Source organism: Zootoca vivipara, chromosome 14 (assembly GCF_963506605.1).
Source record: "Zootoca vivipara chromosome 14, rZooViv1.1, whole genome shotgun sequence".
NCBI classification, from domain to species: Eukaryota; Metazoa; Chordata; class Lepidosauria; order Squamata; family Lacertidae; genus Zootoca; species Zootoca vivipara.
This window is the reverse complement of record NC_083289.1, coordinates 4,451,847-4,472,130: the sequence shown is the minus strand read 5'-3', so window position 1 is coordinate 4,472,130 and position 20,284 is coordinate 4,451,847. Positions and strand designations below refer to the sequence as shown.

The following is a 20,284-nucleotide window of genomic DNA, read 5'->3' as shown; positions in this document are numbered from 1 at the left end:
GCTCTGCTGTGGGGATGCAGTCGCCTCTTTCAGGCCTTGCCGCCCCCTCCAAGTCCAGGCCGGGCGAAGCGGCCGCCGAAGGCGCGAGATGGCAGCGAGCGGGAACCTTCTCGCCTGGTGAGTGCGCGGCTTGGGTCTCACTCCCTCCTTTTCCCTCCCCGGTCAGCCGCCGCCGTCCACATTCGGGGCACGATGGTCCTTCTGGAGCCGAAGGGAAGAGGGCGGGGGACCTTCATTTCCTGCAGTCGTTTGCTACGCAGTCCGGGGGAGAGCATCTCTGAGCGTGTGCAGAGTGCTTTTCTCCTCTCAGCGTTGAGGAAGCAGAACCCGTTCCTCCAAGAGGGTGGGATATGTAGCCTGAAAGTCTCTCTGTGTGTGTTCCCTTTAAAACATGTTAGCAAGAAGTCCATGTGTAGATGGAGGTAGGTTAGGCTAAGAGGTGCTTGTTGGAAAAGTGGGATATAAATGTGAGAAATAGTAATAATAACAAAAAGAACTAGGAGGTGGATAAAACTACATTTAAATATAGCATGTTTATTACAGAGTCACAGTATAAGAGCGTAAGAAGCACCTTCCCGGCTGCTGGGTGGCTAAAGGCCCATCTAGGCTACATTCAAGCTGTCCCTTTAAAGCACCATGGGACCTCTTTAGGCAGTCATGGCTTCCCCCAAAGAATTCTGGGAACTGTAGTTTGTTAAGGGTTCTAAGAGTTAGGAAGCCCCTATTTCCTATATAGAGTTAAATTTATCTAAGTTGCAATGGGACAGTAATAAGGGGTCTCTTAAAAGCTCTCATTCCCCTTAAAAAATTACAGCTCCAAGAATTCTTTCGGGAAAACTTACCTTTGTGCTTTAAACATATGGTGAATGTCACCCTGGTCTTGCAATCTAGGGTCACAATGGCTGTCCAGTTGCCTATTATGGGAAACTCTCAAGAAGGAGAGGTGAGAATGACGGCCCCCGCCTTCCCTGCTTGTGCTCCCCATGAACTTTTATACCTCCTCCAATAGTGGATGTAGAACAGAGCCATCATAGCCACTGTGGTGTTCTGTCTATTTCTGTGCATTTATAGCCTCCCCATTTCCACGTAGTTATAATTACAGTGGATCCTCCGGATACGAACTTAATTCATTCTGGGGGTCCATACGTACCCTGAAAAGTCCACTTCTGCACACACGTGCAACATGATAGAGCGCTTCTACGTATGGCGCACAGAGCGCTTCTGCACATGCGTGCGCAGCGAAACTCAGAAGTATACACTTCCAGGTTGGCCATGTTCGCAACCTAAAAGTTACGTTACCTGAAGGTAACGTAACCCGAGGGTCCACTGTATCTCAATTAGGAAATTATGCGAGCTGTTCTCCCATAATAATGATCAAGATCACAGGGTGATACGTTAAAAAATACCTCTCAATAATATCATAAAATATACTCAGCGTATAGAATTGCTGTCTTCCAGTGCAGTTCTGTGTAAGCTCAAGTTACTCTGAAGTAAATTGCATTGTCAATGGAGGCTACATCTAGATAAGTATGTGCAGGATTATTGTGATAGGCTGCAATCCAAAACAATGGAATGTCAAGACAATTTTTTTTGGTGCACCAGAGGGGAAATTGTGGGTTTTCTTCAATGATAAATTGTGGCTCCTTGCTGTATGATAAACCATGGTTTATCTTTCTGTTTGTACTGGTGCAGTATTTAACCCATCAGGAGTCTTTTTTTAAAAAACATTTACCATCTTAGTGCATATGTTAGAGGATAATTTATCAGATCCTTAAAATTCAGAGGAAAGATTATTTTGCACTCTCCTATTTTTCTTCTGCAGATATTCTTGGCATAATTTTTTGAATGCATTTTAAACCATTTATATTGTGCAAGCTATAAAACAAACCATCTCCAGTTTTAAATAAATAATGAACACAAATGGTTTTGTTATTGGTTGGCACATCAGTAGAGTCAAGAGAGGAACTAAGATGGAAAATTGAATGTTTGGGAAAGCGTTCATCTATTCATATAAGCAAGTACAGTTATTGTGCAAGTTTTCCCTCTGTTTCATGAGATACACTTAGAATTATGCCATTGCCTTTTATACCACTGGATTTCAGTTTCTAAGCAATTTCCATGGTTAGTCTGTTGCAGTAAATTTGCCACAATACTGTTAAAATTTGCAGAATACAGTATTTAGCCCACTTTCCATCACCATTGTCATCAATTAGAATACTTAATCCAAAGAAGTTAGGAATAGACACAATAACATTTTGGGACCTGGTTATGACTTAATAGCTGATGAATAGTGATTTATGCTTAAACTATGATTTCCCAGCATTTATAAGCCATGTTTCTAGTACCCAAGCAGTGTGCAAGATACAAGTTAACTGATCTCCATCTAGTCAATGTTAAATTCGTTTTATTGTTATTAATTCATTGATCTGCCTTTTCTTACTCAAAACCAGGGATATTCCACCTACAAATGGTCACGATGTGTATTTCTCGCGAGATATTTATGAAAAATACTCATTGACTCCAACTCTCTCTGAGCTACTGTTACTACCAAAAAGGTACCAGTATATCTTTTCTTTCTAACTTTGGTTTGGAAGGCAACAAGCAGATGAGCCTGCAATTCATATGCATTCTGGGGAAGAACACATAGGTTTATTTTATATTATTGTTTATATCGTGCAACAATTTGAATAATAAAAATTGTATGTGTGTATGTTTGAAAAAACAGTTAAATTAGACATCATCTAGCACATCACATTGCACTTGCTGCAACAGGCAAAAAAATATTTAAGTGATTTGCCAAGACTCTCAGCAATTTTCACGTGTCCAGGGGTGCAGAGGGGCGGTGAGTTTGGGAAAACATGCATTAGGACTTATTTTCAAATAAGCACATGTGATTGCACCTTTGCATTACATTCAGTGCATGTTAACTTGGAAGTTCATTCCACTATGTTCCCATGTTATTAATTAGTTTCTTTTCGGGGGGAAAGCCTGTACAAGGGTTTCCTTTGGGAGGAGCAAGAATCCTGAACCTGGGACCTAACTTGTCAAGAGAAAATGGGGCCAGTATCTCCCCCTTCATCTCGGGAGTTAACTTGGGGAGGGGGAAGATAGAGAGAGAGAGCTTTGCTTAACTGCATCTAAGGAAGGCTGTGGTTGTGGCTTCAACAGTTTAGGACAGAACTTGGTGAGGAGGAGGAGTAGTAAGTGAGGAGTATATGCTTACTAGAACATAAACAGATAGTCACCCCCATGAAAACAGGAATGTGGCTCTATCCATGATGCCAACATTAAGGACATGGAGAGACAAAGGCTGCTGATGGAAGAACAGTGCTCCCAAGAATGTGTGGATTCGCACCTGAGACACATCCCTTCTCTCCTCATAGAAGCTGTGATCTGAGGAAGAGGGGAGTCTGCTGACAAAAGGGTCAGTCTAAATAAAGAACAGGCTGGCGATGTAGGTGAAAGGGGGCTGTCAAAGTGATTTAGGCTTGCATTCTGCTGAAGGCTTTGACAGCAGCAGCGTGAAATAATCCTGATGGGCTCCCGTCCCACTCCTCGTCAAACGTAGCTAATTTAAGCTGCTAGAATCTCTTGACATTCCTACATCGGGCACATCTGAGTCAGCATCTTGTTGGTGTAGCAGCTTAATTAAATTTGCCAGTTCGTGCCACAAGGATGGACATGTTCTCTCATTCTGAGAGACAGCTGTGTAGTATTATTAAGAGCTGTAGACATGATACTGTTGAGACATTTTCCTGGTGTGTAAATCAAGTCTTTCTTTTTCACTAGATCAGCAGTTAACACTCAGTTTAGTTAATCCAAAATGTGCTTATTACTGAGCGTGCTTATATGTTAAATAATTAAGAGCTAAGCCAGCCATCACCCATTAGAGTGTTTTGAGTATCGTCCGTATAATTGATAGCACCGTTTGAGGACCTATGTGCTGTGGGGTGGCATTTATATAACATAAACTGGCCTGGATCCAAAGTGCCACATATCAAGTTTCATGAGCCCAAGGGACTTTTATGTTTGTTTTTCTCATAAAAGGGGGGCTTGGCTGTCTGGCTGGTGTACCGACCACCTAGCGCACCAGCAGCCACCCTGTTGGACCTGCTGGAGGTGGTGGCAGGCTGGGCCTGGGAGTTCCCTAACCTACTGGTTTTGGGGGACTTTAACGTCCATGTGGATGCCACCCCTCCTCACAGGTTCTGGATCTGGTGGCTAGATTGGCCTCTACTAGGGCCAGGGCCTTTTCAGTATTGGCCCCAACTTGGTGGAACGCTCTTTCACAGAAGACCAGGGCCCTGCAGGATTTGTCATCTTTCCGCAGGGCCTGCAAGACAGAGCTGTTCCGCCTGGCCTTTGGGTTGGACTTAGTCTGACCCCTGTGTTTTCCTCCCTCATGGCTTGGATTTATGGACTACTTAAAATGAGGCTGCATTTTAAATTTTAATATTGTATTTTAATCTGTATTTTAATTAATTGCTTTTTATGTTTTATTGTAATTTTATTGGTGTTAGTCGCCCTGAGCCCGGTCTTGACTGGGGAGGGCGGGGTATAAATAAAATATTATTATTATTATTACCACTCCGTATGCCATCTGACATATTGCTTATACAGCTGAGAAGGGGGGAGGGAGGATACTTGAAAAATAGTCAAAAAATGAGCTCACATGAGCCTCTTACTTACAATGAAAGAACACAGTGGGACTTGTTTTTGTGTAAACATATGCAAGATTCACTTAAGTGGTTTCTTGGATCTTGGCCATTCACCTCTTGTTCAGTTGGCGGTGTTTCTTCAAAGTAGTCATTCAGGTTTCATTTGTTTTTAATATTCTTTGGGGGGAAAGAGATAAACACCATGGTTTAGATATTTAAAATGTTGCAGTAACAATATGAATTATGCTCCCTGTTGAATGAGAATTAAGGCTGTTGGTCTTGTAGGCTTTTGCCTACATTTTTTTAAAAATTGTCTGTATTTGTTTCAGGCATGCAGAAGGCAATGCAGGCATATCAAAAGATGCATCAAAAGAAAACAAGTCTTCTAGCGGACAGTCTGCAGTAAAACCTACTGAAGTGGCATTCCAATCTGCAGCAGAAATTGCATCTTTTCAAGAGCCTAGAGTCCCCTATCCTTACTTTTCTAGTTTGACAGAGAAACAACAGAGGAAATACTTATCTTTGTTGTCTGCATACTTAAATGCTGATCCCAGCCTGATAGACCCATCTGAGCAGAAAGATCATTTACAATATCTGGTAAGGGTATCCGTCTCTATTTCCCATAGTAGTGACAAGATTTGCTAATCAGATGAACAAGTGTTACCAGCTAGCCTTGCATGGAAACAGTTGTGTTGTGCCTGATTGAAGTACAGGCACATGAAGCCTACTGTGTGTAGTTCTATAAACTTAGGAAGCTGCCTTGTTCATATAGTGCAATACTCTCCCTGGCAGTAGCTCTCTCCAAGTTCTTCTCCACAGATCCCTTTTTGCTGGAGCTGCTAGGGATATACTTCTAGGTGCAAAATGTTTGTTCTCCAGCCAAGCTATGGCTGCTTTGTGAAAAGTTTTGTGTAAAGTAGTTTGCCTTGTAGATCTGTCCCTTTTCCCAACACCACTGAGAAATGCAAAGGAAGAAGAGGTTGCAGTAGCTTGGCAACTCGTAAATCCTGATAAATGATGAAAACTCCCAAATCATACCTGCCAAGTTGCTATCGGAGAAATAAGGGACCGGGCCAGAAATAGCAGACCGGAAGTAGTGCTGCCGCCATTTTGGAACTGGGTGCAGCATGCTCAGAAGTGACTTTTGATGCTGTTTTGCCCAGTTCCAAAATGGCCACCGCGCCAGAAGTCGCACTGCAGCCATTTTGGAACTGGGCAGAGCAGCATCAAAAGTCGCTTCTGAGCATGCTCCGCCCAGTTCCAAAATGGCCGCTGCGCCAGACTAAACCGGGAAAAAACAAAAAAATCCATTTTTTCAGCTAGGAACAGCTGGGAAAATGGGGATTTCCCAGGGAAAACGGGAGACTTGGTAGCTATGCCCCAAATCCACATTTGTGGAGCAGCAGGTGCATTTCAGGTGGCCTTGGGGAAGGGCTATAGCTCAGTGGTAGAGTGTGTGTATTGCATGCAAAAGGTCCCATGTTCAGTCCCTGGCATCTCAACTTCTCCTCTGTCAGTATGCTTCTGAGTACCAGTCAGTATGCTTCTGAGTATCAGTTCTCTGGGGAGAGTGTTGTTGCCCTAGGGTCCTGCTTCTGAGCTTCCTCTGTTCCACTCTTGAGATTCCCCCCCCCCTTAGAATCAGGTGGCATACACATTTTATTAAATATGCAAAACTGAACTATGCCTGTGTATGTGGCTGCCATGGAGCTGGCAGGAGAAGTGCACATGTCGTCCTCTGTTCTCCCTTTTTGCCATCTGAATTTGTTCAAGACACTTTCAAAACAAGGCAGGCGGAGGCAGAGGATGGGAGCTGAAAAGAAAGCTGGGTGGGAGGAAGAGAAATGAAGGACGCAGCAGCCAAGTTTGATTGGAGGTTGGTGTGGAATGCTGTGCTGAGTGACAGCAGAGCAGTAAAGGAAAGAGGAGGGAAAGGGGTAGAAAAAAACTTCCAGGAATGAGGAAGAGAGAGCCAGAAAGAGAATGAAAGGTGAGGAAAGATAACAGATAAGGGGATGCAAGGGCAGACAAAGGATTTAGTGCAACATTTTGGTTGTATCCAGTGCTTTTCTTCTAGAAAAAATGGTGCCGGTACTTCATACACTTGAGTACCCCCAGAAAAAAGCACTGGTTGTATCTCTGTTGTGTGTATTCTTTTTGTAACCTCAGTCTAGACTACAACACAGCTTTGTCTCTTGGTCTTGTCTTCCCATTAAAGCCCACTTAATGTGTCTCTTTCAGCACATTAGGAGCGTGAATAATAGCTACTATCTCTATATATCTACATCTATCTAGAAATGTAAAAAATGAAGATGCAATATTATGTAGGTTCTGTTTGTTTTTTAGCAAATGAAAGAATTTGTAAGCAAAGAAGTTGGCGAGTTCTTGAAGTTTGCTCAAAATGCCGCCAGAAGTTGCTCTAAAGATTATAATAACATCTCAGAGGAGGCCTTGCTTTACACCAAGGTAATGGCTGTAAAAGGTTGCTTTGCTGCTTTATCACCTTTAAAAACATAGTTTGAAAACTACATAGGAAATGAGGTTTTATTAGCTGAGAGGTGCTATGTGTAAGACGGTTAAATATATATATTCTGAGGAAACACATACCCTAATTTCAAAACAGCAACAAATATTTAAGTTGTATACATCTGTAATAAATGCAATACAGGCAACTTGCATCTTATGCAGAGGTTATGTTTCAGGGATGGCGTGTACCGTGTTTCTCCTAAAATAAGATACGTCTTATATTTATTTTTCCTCCAAAAAAACACACCACGGCTTATTTTCGGGGGATGTCTTATTTTTTCGAGCGGGAGCTGGCAACAGCATGCTGCACCGAGCCCCAACCCGTTGAGAGCCGGCAGCAGCGCACCGCGCAGGACCCGTTGAGAGCTGGGGAGCAGAAAATAAAAATGGCAAGGCTGCCCTTGTAACAAAGCACAATAATACCGTAATACTGCGGAGCTGCGGAGCTCAGCGGGGTTCCGGCCCTCCCATTTGCGTGCTGCTGGGGAGCAGAAGAAACGCCGTGATCCAAGGATCCAAACGCATCGGCGGAGCAGGAAGCAGCCACAGAGGCGGCTGTGAGAGAATCGGCGGCGGAGGAACCGGCAAGAGGCGGCTGTACGGGAGCCGCTTCGGGGAGCGCAGCACAGCGCGAAGAGCCCGCTTCTCAGCTGATCGGGTGCCTCTTCGCCACCGCCGCAGCGTTCAGGGTGTTCACCCCCAGTCGCCCACGCAGATCCCGGGCTTCACCTGCAGCCGCAGCTGCCTCTCACCAGGCTCTTCGCGCTGCGCTGCGCTCCCCGAAGCGGCTCCCACCCCCGGCTTATTTTCGGGGGATGTCTTATATTTATTCTACTAATGAAAAGCCTGACATGGCTTATTTTTGAGGACCGTCTTATTTTAGGAGAAACACTGTATATGCAAAAATGTATTTACCATACTTTTCCGTGTATAATACAAGGTTTTTTTTACTCTAAAATAATGTTCAGAAACGTGCCTCATCTTATACATGGATAGTGAATGGGGGGGGGCGGGTGATTGGCTGCTGCTGTTAGCAAGAGATTTGGTGGCTGATTGTTGGCTGCTAGAAGGGCTGCTTTGGATTGGCTGTTGCTCCTCCAATTGGGTTGGTGATTGGTTTCTACAGCAAGGGCTGCTGTGGATTGGCTGTTGCTGCCGCGATTGGCGGCTGCTGTTCTGGGACGCGCGCGATTGCCAGCGGACACTTTTCTCAGTTGGGTTAGTGATTTTCTGCTGGGGAAGGGTCTGTTTGTGATCGGCTGTCACTGTGGCAAGTGGGCAGTGGATTGGCAACTGCTGGCATTTGTCAGCGTCAGTGCTGAGGGTGAGCGGTTTTCAACAATCCCCCCCCCAAAGCTGTACAACTCTGGGCAATCCCCCCCCCCAAATCTCAACAACTCTGAGCCATCTCCCCCCATTTTCTTAAAATTGAGTCTCCCAAAACAGGGGGCGTCTTATACATGGGGGAGTTTTATACACGGAAAAGTACTCAAATGCCACACAAACACACTCTTACCTTCCGGAGGCAGCACACCGGATGGGTCTTCCCCGCACCCCCAGAAGAGAGCTTTTAAGCTCTCAGGCTTTCCTCCTGGTCTCTGGGAGGTTCTTGTGTAAGTTGCAAGTTGCTTGTATTGCAGAACTGAAACTCCATTGTAATTTATCTGTTCGTTATTTCTGAGGCACTGTTGCAGAAAGCACACTTTTACAACCGTATTTTCTTTTTTACCTTCCAAGAAATTTTTAGCATCTCGTATTGGTTATGTGACAAAGTATCCTGAATGCTATAACCTACAAGAAGTTACCAGCATCATGGGAGGAAAGTTCTGTACAGAACTGACATTTAAATTGGAAAAATGCCTTCTTGCTTTGGTAAGTTGTACTTTCTGGAGGAAATTGTTTTTCCAAGACTAACTCTAACTCAGCATCATCTATACTGGCTGTTGCTGGTGCTCTTAAGTTTCAGGCAGGGATCTTTTTTGGCCCTTCCTGGCGATGCCAGGGACTAAATCTGAGACATTCACAGGTTCTTTGAAACAGAGTGAAGGGAGGCAGGGCACTTCTCATGACAGTTCTGGCACAGAACTCAAGTGTCAGGGACTGGTTGAGCGCAGAGGAACAATGGGGGGAACAAGTTGGGGAACCCCTAAGGGAAGACATCAATGGCGCGACAATGAATGGTCAGGGGGAGAAGACTGGGAGGAGGAGATGTCAGAAGCTGAAAAGGTAACAGGGCTTGGTGAGCGGGGAGAGTCTGTGGGAGAAGTCCAGAATCGGAGACATGAGAGGAGGGAGAGCAAGCAGCAGAGATGAGTAAGACTTGTGAAGAGGCACGGGTGTCTTCCCCTCTTGCTGTGACAAGCTCTCCTGCCTCTGGCCTCCCAGAACCAGGAGAGTCATGAAGTGGGAGGAGGAAAGACGGGCATGCAGGCACAGTCACTGAGTGGAGATATATATGCATGTGTGTGTGTATGCATTGCGCGCGCAGAGGTCACAGTCTTTCTCCGTAACCACTGAACCAAATTGCATCAAATTAGGACAAAGTGTACCTTGCCCATCAGGGAGGGATCTGGCATTTAAAAAATTCCAAACCTTAAATAGTACCTTAAATAGTGATTAAACACAAAAAGTGTCGCCCAAATTAGATGTCACCACCAGAAGCTCTGAAGACTCCAGCAGCTCCAAAGCTGCACCGCCAGATGACATCACAAAATTTCACAGCAACCAACTGAAAACAGTCCTTTTGCAGCAACAAGGCCCAGCTTTTTCAATAGGCCGCAGCATTGCCAAGCAGGGAAAAACAAACAGAATAGGGCCTTCCACAACGGGGGGGGGGCACAGGGATGAGGCACAACAAAGGGAGGGGGGAACACATAGCCATAGGGGGGGAGGGAGACCCTGAGTCAGTCAAAGCAGTGGGGGGGGGTTGGGACAGGGAAAAACGAGTAGGCCGCAGCATTGCCCAGCAGGGAAAATAGGCCACAGCTGCATGAAGTTCCTGCAGCCAATTGGAAGCCCCGTCGGATGTTCGGCTTTCAAAAATTGTTCGCAAACCAGAACAGCCACTTCAGGAGCCAGAACGTTTGAGCCAAAACTAAGCTGTTCAAAAACCAAGGATACAACTATACTGAAGTTTTCTGTTCATTTGGAAGCCAAGCCAAAAGTGTTCGTTCTCTTTTTTCATTCTTTTTTCATTCTAGGGAAAGGTGAGCCTTGTTAAGCGATACTTTGCAAAACTGCCTGCACCAATACAGTTACCTGATAACCATAAAAATAAGGTGGACATTGCAACTCCAGAGCAGAGGGCTTCGGCGCTTCACAATGTAAGTAAATGGGTTGTAGAGGATGCTATCAACAAGAACTATGACCACTCAAACCCCTCAGTTTGGGTGTCAGTTGTGAACCAGCTGTTCTTAACAAACTATTCCTCGTGATTATTTTCTGCCAAAATGTACATCACATCACCTAATCAGAAATGACTTTTGTAGTGGCTGATACAGTTTAATGGAAGGTAGAAGGGAGACATATACAAGTTTTAATTTGGTCTTGGATCCAAAGAAGTGAAGGAGCAGAGAAAGAAAATGTGTTTGTGCAGTTGTGTGAATGGTTGTGCAAGTGCTAGTTGAAGGCTTCTTGCAGTGTAGCACCCACAACCTGTTGAGGGTCGCATTACACTATGAGAAACTCAGTTACGTTAATAAACAAGATGCGGTGTGTAACATGTAAAATCCAGTGCACTGCAAGCAGGTTTTTTTACAAGAACCTCTGCAGACGCTTACCTAAGTGCTTACACTCTTGGATTTGAGAATCAATTTTCTTGTGTAGTGATCTTCCACTAAGCTGGAAGTGATCCTTTGGTGGGCACACAAGGCTTTTTGCTAGAGGAACAGTACATTTAGAACCAGATCTCCACATTAATCAGTGTTCTTCAACCTTGGTTCCCCAGATGTTGTTGGACTACAACTCTCAGCATCCCTAGCCACCTTATCTAATAGTCCAGCAACATATGGGGACCAGAAGTTGAACACTGAGTGAGTGAGCTTTCATTCTGAAAAGTCCACCTAAAAGTGCACTACAGCTGAAGAATTCTTCCAAGAGTTATTAGGGCATCTAATCATGCATGCAAGGAAGTTGCTTCTATCTTTAAAATCATTAGTGAATCCATGAAAATATATCTGCAGTATTAATAAATACCTGCTTTTAGAAATTTGGCTCCTCTTTGTCCCCTGCCCCCAAATCAAATGATATTTTTCTTTTTCTTTTTTTCTTTTCGTTTTTAAATAAGTATTTATTGTTTTTTTTAAAAAAGGAACAAAACTAAACAAATAGATTGAAACGAACAATTTCACAACTTCACATTTACAGACATACAAACTCACCATACTAACACTTAACTAGTTTATACATACCTACACGACTACCTCATACATACATACCTACATAGTTCCCGCACCCCAACATACGACTCATCACAAAAACATATACATAACCCACACTGATCATAAAAATCACGTTATTCTATTACTTTCATCTTCATGTTTTCTTCACCAGATTCTAAACAGACTTCCAATTAGACTTGCTGGTTTTTTAAGTTATTTCCTTCATATTTTGCACAATGATATATATATATATTTTCATTCCAACTGATATCTAATAATTTATTTTACAAGGTACAGTCTATTTCAGCTAACGGGGTTTCTTTTAGTTTATTCTTTTTCAAATACTCTTTAAAAGTTTCCCATTCCTTATTGACTTTTTGTTTAGTTTGACCTTTTATTCTACCAGTTGTTTTTGCCAGTTGCGTTATATTATATCATTAGGGCTTGCCAGTCTGTTATATTGGGTACTACCTTATTCTTCCAGTTTCTCGCTATTAATAATCTACCCGCTGTTGTTCCATACATAAGTAATGTTACCTTTGTTTTCTCCATTTCTTTTGGCATTATACTCAATAGGAATGTCTCTGGTCTTTTAGTAAATGTACACTTTAATAATTTTTTTAATTCTTCATATATATTATTCCAAAACACCCCCACCTCTGTGCAACTCTACCACATGTGCATGAATGTACCCCTTTCTTTTTCACATCTCCAGCATGTGTGGGAACTATTTTTGTAAATTTTAGCCAATTCGTCCGGTGTTTGCTGCCATCTGTACATCATCTTAAGAATGTTCTCTCTTAGTGTATAACATAAAGTAAATTTTATATCTTTTTGCCAGAGTTTTTCCCATTGTTCTATTGCAATATTATGGCCCAAGTCTTGGACCCATCTTATCTAAATGATATTTTCATAATATTTTCCCCTGCTGGATCAAGCACTTTCAGTACATGCCTAATAGGGGAATGTCATATTGCTCTCACTCTGATTTACACTTTGTTTTCTCATTTTGTTTTCAAAAAGGATGTTAGTACAGATCCAAATGCTGAAAAACTTGTATTGAAATATGGTGCTCAGGTAGTGCTGACAAGTGAGTCGTTATTTACATTGTTGAACAACAATGGTATGAGTTACAGTGAACAGTGGGAGCTTCCGGTTTCTGTGAAAATCATCTCTAATGAAGGTATATATGTGTTATTTATATATACACAGAAACACATACACAGAAATATATTTTGAGCCAAAGGGCTGGTGCTTATTTTCTGGTACATATAATATAAATTGTGTGTTTTCATACATATAGCAGATATCAAATTAGAATATTATTGCCCTGACAACATTTGCTGCTAGCCCTTTGAAGATGCTGGTGAATTTTGAACTGTACCCACATACCTAGGGGAATGCCTAGTTGAACTAATTGAGACTTCCTTCTAAGTAGACATGTCTAGGATTGCATTGGACATGCTTAAGGGTTTTGCTGTTAATCTCTTGGAATTATTCTGGAAATGAAGGGGGAGGGGGGAGATTTCTTTGTAGCGGGAAAAAGGTCAGTAATATCCAGAGGTGTTTTACTATGTTGCAGCAGAAACAAGACTTAGCAAATTTGTTAACAAACATCAGGAAATAACAAAAGAACAGGAAAAATAGGTAAAGCAAAGTAGCAAAGTTTTTAGAGAGAGATGCGCATATATATTGCATCCTTCTTACTACAGTACTTAGAACAGTAACAGTATCCAGAGACATGGAGCACAACTAATAATGAGTTCTGGTGATATATTCCTGCTGCTACTTCTTCCCAACCCCATCCCCTAGAGATGTAAAATTTCCGGAAATTTTGAAGCTTGGAAAAAAAAATTCGGAAAAATTGAAAAAAATGCTACATTAGCACTTCTTTTTTCTTTTCCAGATTGAAAGTCATTCTGTTACTTTAGAAACATAAAACATAACTGGGTAATTTTAATGGGCATAAAATGATCACAACTAACATATTAGAAATACAGTGTATCCAAACAGGAACTGAAATTTAACTTGTCCTTCATCACTGTTTGCTATGCAACATGCTTACTCCACCTCCCATGTTTTGCCCATGAGACCTTATGTATTTCCTCACACTGATGTGTGTGGTCTGTTAACCACTTTAGCTACTACTACCGGTATATGCTTAAATTAGTTTATTTCACTTTTTAAAGACCGTTTTACAGCATTTAATGTTTAAAATATTTTCATTTCTTTTTTTCTTTCATAACGCTTCTCTGATTGCCACAACAACACATATACTTGAAGGCCCTTTTTGTTGCTCTATATTTTCTTCCAGTGCTTTGAGGCCTAGTGAAGAGGAACAGAACCAATGCATACCACACGTGTGCAAAAACACAACTGAAACCTTTTTCTTTTCTGGTGACAACAGCACCTCCTAAAGGAAGAAATGTATCTTGTTCTTGCATTGGAGAGTTAAGTTTGTAACCTAGGACTTGCTTGTCCTCACAGAAATTAGAATAATCTGATACCATACATATTTTTAAAAAATGATTTATAAAATATTTGAACCCCTTATCTCCAAAGTATTTTATTCATCATGTTAAAATAAAACATTCCATAATCTATTTTTTATTTTTCAATTTTTCGGAAAAAAACAAAAAAGGCTTCAGGAAAAAAACGGGGGTGGGGGAAGAACCGGTTTCCCCCCGAATTTTTCCGGGTTTTTTCCGGACCTTCACATCTCTACCCCCACCCCCACTCAATTGTTCTCCCAAGTTGATTATGACCATTGATTCTAATGCTACATAATCATTTGCAGTTATACAGGAGAGAAGTCAAGGAACTGATTTTGTATACTGGTTCTCCACCAACCGCTCAGCTAGTTTTTGTGGTTTTTTACTGTAAGGACAGTTGAAATGCAGTGGTTTGTGAAAGGAAAAGATTTGTTAAAGCAGAATAAAAAAACCAGAATTATTATTATCATCATTATTATCATCATTATTATCATTATTATTCCCTGTCCGTCTTGCTGGGTTGCCCCATTAAAGTTACTGGGAGGAAGTCACTTTTATTTCTCTGCTGATTAATGCATCTTCTCACATCTTTCTTTAATTAAAAGGAAAACAGGAAGTTAATTTGTAGGTAGGTGTCAAAAAATAATAATAACGTTTGTGCTACTGGAAAGTGAGCGTACACTTTTTTTTTTTCCTTTAAAGGTTTCAGACCAGTCAAAGTTGCCTACATTGATCCCCCTCTCCCAAAGAAAGAGATGGCAGTGAGAGAAAAGAACCATTTGTATCATGAATTTCTGGCAGATTTCCACATGACTAAAAAATCAAGCATTTTGGCACATGCTGCAATACTAGACAACCCACCTGAAGGACTTGTGAGTTCCATTTTATTCTTATTTAGTTTTATTGAGCACGAGGGAGAATTTAACTTTCCTGCAACTTACGAAATGGTACTTGACATCTTGTGTTCCCTGATTCTGCATAGAAATCTGGTACAGAATTTCTGTTCTTGCTAACCTCCCTTTATATTTTTGGGTGGGGGGGAGTTTCACGTCATCAAGGGTTGCATGGATACATTTCTAAAAAGTGCAAGTGCTCATCTTGATCCAGCTCTTCTAGTAAGCTTTACCAGAGTCTTTTCCAGAGTGCTCTACCTTTGGTTTCCATTGGTACAGAGCATTTCTCCATGCAGAATGAAGGTGCCCCTTGTCATGCTGAGTACCTGGGTGGGCTGGGTCTCTGCAGATCTTTAACTTTCAACCTGCCTCAGTTTGCCCCCCTGAATACAAGGATTTTCTATCTTTGTCCTGCGTGGCTGCACTAAACACATAGGAAGCTGCCTTATTCTGAGTCAAACCATTGTTCCATCTAACCCAGGCATCCCCAAACTGCGGCCCTCCAGATGTCTTGGCCTACAACTCCCATGATCCCTAGCTAACAGGACCAGTGGTCAGGGATGATGGGAATTGTAGTCCAAAACATCTGGAGGGCCGAAGTTTGGGGATGCCTGATCTAACCCAACAGAGACTGGTAGATGCACTCCAGGGTTTTAGACAGGAATCTTTCCAAGACTTACCTGGAGAAATTCCCTTCTTGATAAATAAATGAATGAATGAATGAAACTTTCCCATTTTATTTTTACAACTACCCCCTATGAGGTAGTTTAGGCTGAGAGCCAGTACAGCACTGGCTCTTAAATGTTAGTATTTCCATTAATGTGCCTTGATCACAGAAAATGAGGCAAAATTCGAACAGGTAGCTAGTTTGCAAATCCTTTTACAAGAACATGTTTTCATCACTGATGAACTGGGTTTGAAAATCTTTAAGATGTTTTCTCCCTTCCAGTGTACATCTTCTAAACACTTCCATTTCCCTTGTTTTGCTTGTATCAGATGTAACAATCACAATCTAACAAACCACAATTTGTTAGAACATACGATGTGCTCACTTCCTTTTCTTACTGTGCAACTACTGTTTCCATTATGTCCAAACAAGGAAATTGTGATTTATTCTATTAAGTGCAAGCCTGGATCCAATCCTGGTTTGTAGTATGAGATTAAGCCACAGTTTCCCAGTTCGGACCTGTTGTTAACAAACTCTGAATGTTTTCCATTATGACAAGAGAGAGTAATAGAAGGAAAGAGATGAGCATAATACAAATTCTTGGTCTGATAAACCATGTTTTTTTAGATTGAAATTGTTGTGTCTGAGCCTGACTCCCAAAACATTTTGATGCAGAAATATTGAAAAGGCTTCATGTCAGAGGTGTCTGCGGCTACTCTTGAATAAAGACGCTCCAATCTGTCTTGTCTTTCAAGGTTTTATTGTGCATATTATTTACAGTGCAAATATCTTAGCAAGCATGACTGCCTAGTCCATGTCAGAACCCCGCAATGGCTTCTTCTGGGTTCTTGACCAGCATAAAAGCCGGGGTGCCCCAAAGCGCCGCCCCCTGGCCCTACGGGTGGGCGCGCGCCTCAATTCTGTCGTCAGAGGGAACGGTCTCCTTTCTGGCAGCCCTGTGTCTGACATCTCTCCAGACTCCTCCCCCCCCCGGCCATCTCTCATAGCAGCGCTGAGGCTCCGATACCTGACAGAGCCCTCTCTCCTCCCCGCTCACTTCCTCATTCCTTTCTCCTGACTCGATGCTCGTGCTGACGCTGGGTGAGGAGCTTGTCAGGATGACAGGGGGCGGCTCTCTGTATGGCATCCCCCTGACACTTCATATATTAACTGTTAAGCAAATCATTTTGTTTGCTGTTAAGCGTGGCTCACTATGTAATATTTTTTGTTTTCCTCCTTTAGCTGGGAGCACCACTTGAAACATACCAGGGTAGACGGGTTCAAGTACCTGACTCTGTGGATCTAGACTTTGGCACTGATGTGACAGAACTAGAGACGTTTGGTTCTGTATCTAAGCATTCAAATGCTTCTAAACTGGATAACATTCCTGCAAAACCTGCCAGTATATCATCAGAGCATGTGAAAATGGAAAAAGCACCCGTGTTGAACATGAACAGTGGCACAAGCTCGCAGACATCCAACTCCATCAGCCTAGACATTCATACCAATGTCACGTTGACAACAAAGCCTTCTACACCAGAGAGCACTCCTATGAAACATGAATATATGTCAAAAATATTATCAAAGCACCTGAAAATGGAGAAAGAGTCAGTGTGGGAGGTAAACAGTGGGAGCAAAGGCCCTGAACAGAGGGTAGAATTAAGCACAGAACAGCATTTTAATAGGACTCCAGCATCAAGTGGTGATGTCTTGGGTTTAGACTGCGAAGTAATTTCATCAGTTAAAGGGTTCAATTTGATGGAAATTGAACCAGATGGCAAAAGAGTTGTTTATGTCAAAGATGAAACTCTGGACAAGAATACCTTATTAACTTCAGATAACAAAGATAACTTTAAGAAAGGAGGTTTGGCTCATGTAGCCAAAGATGATAACTCATCCATTCTCTCCTGCTGCAGTGACACAGATGAGGAATCTCTGATAATTGACACAGGACATAAAAATGACACTGACTGTGAATCGGGTGTGGTTGCTTCTAAGCGAGGCCCTGAAGCAGTTACTCCTGAGTCTCCTTGCTCGAAACAAGGCCTGTTAGGAAAACTGACAGATCCTTCAAGGATTCCAGTTCAAGAAATGGCTGTGTCCCAAAAAGGTTGCGAACAGATGTCTAAAGAATTAGATCCTGTTGGGCAGATTTTGAAAATGCAAGCTAAACTTCTCAAGCCACCTTCTCCACACCGTCAAGAGCAGCCACAGGTGAATTCTGAAAGAAGCCCTGCACCAAGCCAGGGGTATCCACCATCAAAAGTACCTTCTACTATGGAGCCCAAGCAAAGTACCACTGTGGATACCAGTAACTTACCCAAGGTTACCTGGACATCATATTTTCAGGGATCTCAAAAAGGTGAGTTTTTTGATGGCTGTGCTAAGAATGCGGTCCCTGATTGGGCAAAACACTACCAGAATCCAAGTGGTGAGCAACAACTTCTGGGACATCCTGGCCAACCATCAGCACTTTCCTCTTTGAGGTTGAATCCAGTGTACCCATTAGTCAGACAGCATCCTTACATGTTACAGGGCAGAAAATACACCTTTTAAATGGGCGCAGTCTGGTGAATGTGATGAGATATTGACCAACTGCCTTTTTGCTCTCTCTTTTGGGAAGAGGTGGTTTGGGGTGCAGCTGAAGATTGTTTGGAATATGAACCTCCTCAACAGGGCAATCTTATCTACAAGCTGTTCAGCCTTGGCGACCTGCAGCTACTGGTGCGCTGCCCTGTGCAGAAAGTAGAACAGCGGCCATCCAACAAGAAAGCAAAAGTCAAAAGGGTAAGCTTTTGTGTTAAGTGGGGCTTGTATTTTTCCAGACATGTGAAAGAAGGCGGCTTTCTCTTTGAGCCAATTCACTTGCCACCTCCTTGGTCAGCAGCCAGAGCTTGGCCCACTTTGAGAAGGTGGAATCATAGAATTGTTGAGTTTGAAGAGACCACGAGGGTTACCCAGTCCTGCCCCCTGAAATGCAGGACTCTTTTGCCCAACTTGGGGCTCGAACCCACGACCCTGAAATTACGAGTCTTATCCTTTATCAACTGAGTTAGTGGCTTAGCTCCAGCTCCCACCCGACAGCACCCTCTTGCCGTATCTCCAGCTCCCTCTGAGCCTCTCCACACTCTGGGTTAGCCACCCAGTTGCTGACCTTCGTGCTATGCTGGGCTGCTGGCAGCAGCTGCAAGTCCCACTTTCTTCACCAAAGCAGAGAATGAGGAAATGAGGACTCCCTGTGCTGCTGCTTTCCCCACTGCTCCTTTCCACCAGCTCCTTGTTTGTGGCATCTGTGTAGTACATGGCATCTGTGTAGTACAAAGAGTCCTATAATTCTATGGCGGAAGGAAGTTAGGGAAAAACTACTTCTGATGCTTTTCCTGACACTTTGTTTGATCATGTAAGCTAAGCACACAAATTTGTTGCTGCTTCTGTTGTTGTGCCAGCTAAGCAGAAAGATGAGGAGCCTCCCAGATGCCCCTCTATTGCACCTTGGGATGTGTGAACAGCAACATGGTTGGGGCTCCATTTCTCCATTAACAATCAGCTTTGCTGCTTGAGGGTGCTGTTAGATAAGTGTTTCTCAAGCTTGGGTCTCCAGCTATTGTTGGACTACAGCTCCCATCATCCCTGACCACTGGTCCTGCCAGCTAGGGATGATGGGGGTTGTAGTCCAACAACAGCTGGAGACCCAAGCTTGAGAAGCACTGTGTAAGATCCATGCCTTGCTACAGATGCCTCAGTGGCACCTGTAGTACGAAGCACCATTCACCAGCTAAGGTTGCTCCTCGACAGAAAGGGCCTGGCCACTGTTATCCACATCCTGGAAAGTTGTTTGGATGATTGCAACCCATTATAGGTGAGGCCACCTTTGAAGTTTCCTCACACTTCAGTTTATTCAAAGTACAGGTGCTAGACTACCAGCCAGAATTGGAATTTTCCAGCCCTGCTGCCTGAGTTCCTTTTAACTGGAGATGCCAGGGATTGCACCAGGAGCACTGTGCTCCACTTCTGATCTATGGAGCTTTTGCCTCCACAATACAAACCAGAATCCAATCTAGGGTTGATGGATCAAGCTAGTATTCTGGTTATCCTATATAATAATGTCCATGTTGTCCCTGCGTCCAGATGTCCCGTGTGTCCCTGGGTCACTGCGCATGTGCCCCAGGGATACAGGGATTGGACAGCAGAGACTGCGCGCGCGCACTCTCCCCCCACTCTGCCTCCTCCAACCGCCGCTCCCGCCGGGGTGGAGGCCGGCGAAGGCCTCCTCACAACCCTCCCTGGCCGTGAGGAGCGGCGGTTGGAGGAGGCGGGGGGGGGGGAGAGTGCGCGCGTCCTTCCTGTCGGCGGCTGGGGGAGAGGAAGGAAGGAGGAGAAAGCGCCGCTTTCTCCTCCTCCGTTCCTGTCCCCCTGCCGCCGACAGCAAGGACGGGTCCCAGGGTTCGGAGAAGCGCTGCGCAAGCGCTTCTCCGAACCCTGGGATGTCTGCTTCCTGTCGGCGGCTGCGGGAGAGGAACGGAGAAGGAGAAAGCAGCGCTTTCTCCTCCTCCGTTCCTGTCCCCCTGCCGCCGACAGCAATGACAGGTCCCAGGGTTCGGAGAAGCGCTGCGCAAGCGCTTCTCCGAACCCTGGGATGTCTGCTTCCTGTCGGCGGCTGCGGGAGAGG

General features: G+C 43.6%; 1 protein-coding gene across 2 annotated transcripts in view; it reads left to right on the top strand.

The window, feature by feature from the left end:
• Positions 1-20,284, top strand: part of ICE2 (interactor of little elongation complex ELL subunit 2) — a 37,883-nt gene continuing 17,599 nt past the window's right edge. The window contains exons 1-10 of one of the 2 annotated variants that reach the window (XM_035132133.2): positions 1-117; positions 2,451-2,555; positions 4,988-5,255; positions 7,005-7,124; positions 8,922-9,056; positions 10,385-10,507; positions 12,587-12,653; positions 14,758-14,927; positions 16,858-17,977; positions 18,239-18,402. In XM_035132133.2, the coding sequence (XP_034988024.2) occupies positions 89-117; positions 2,451-2,555; positions 4,988-5,255; positions 7,005-7,124; positions 8,922-9,056; positions 10,385-10,507; positions 12,587-12,653; positions 14,758-14,927; positions 16,858-17,977; positions 18,239-18,402 (2,301 nt within the window). In that variant the 5' untranslated portion in view covers positions 1-88. Of the gene's footprint in view, positions 118-2,450; positions 2,556-4,987; positions 5,256-7,004; positions 7,125-8,921; positions 9,057-10,384; positions 10,508-12,586; positions 12,747-14,757; positions 14,928-16,857; positions 17,978-18,238; positions 18,403-20,284 lie in introns of both variants that reach the window. The other variant, XM_035132132.2, reaches the window with a different exon arrangement.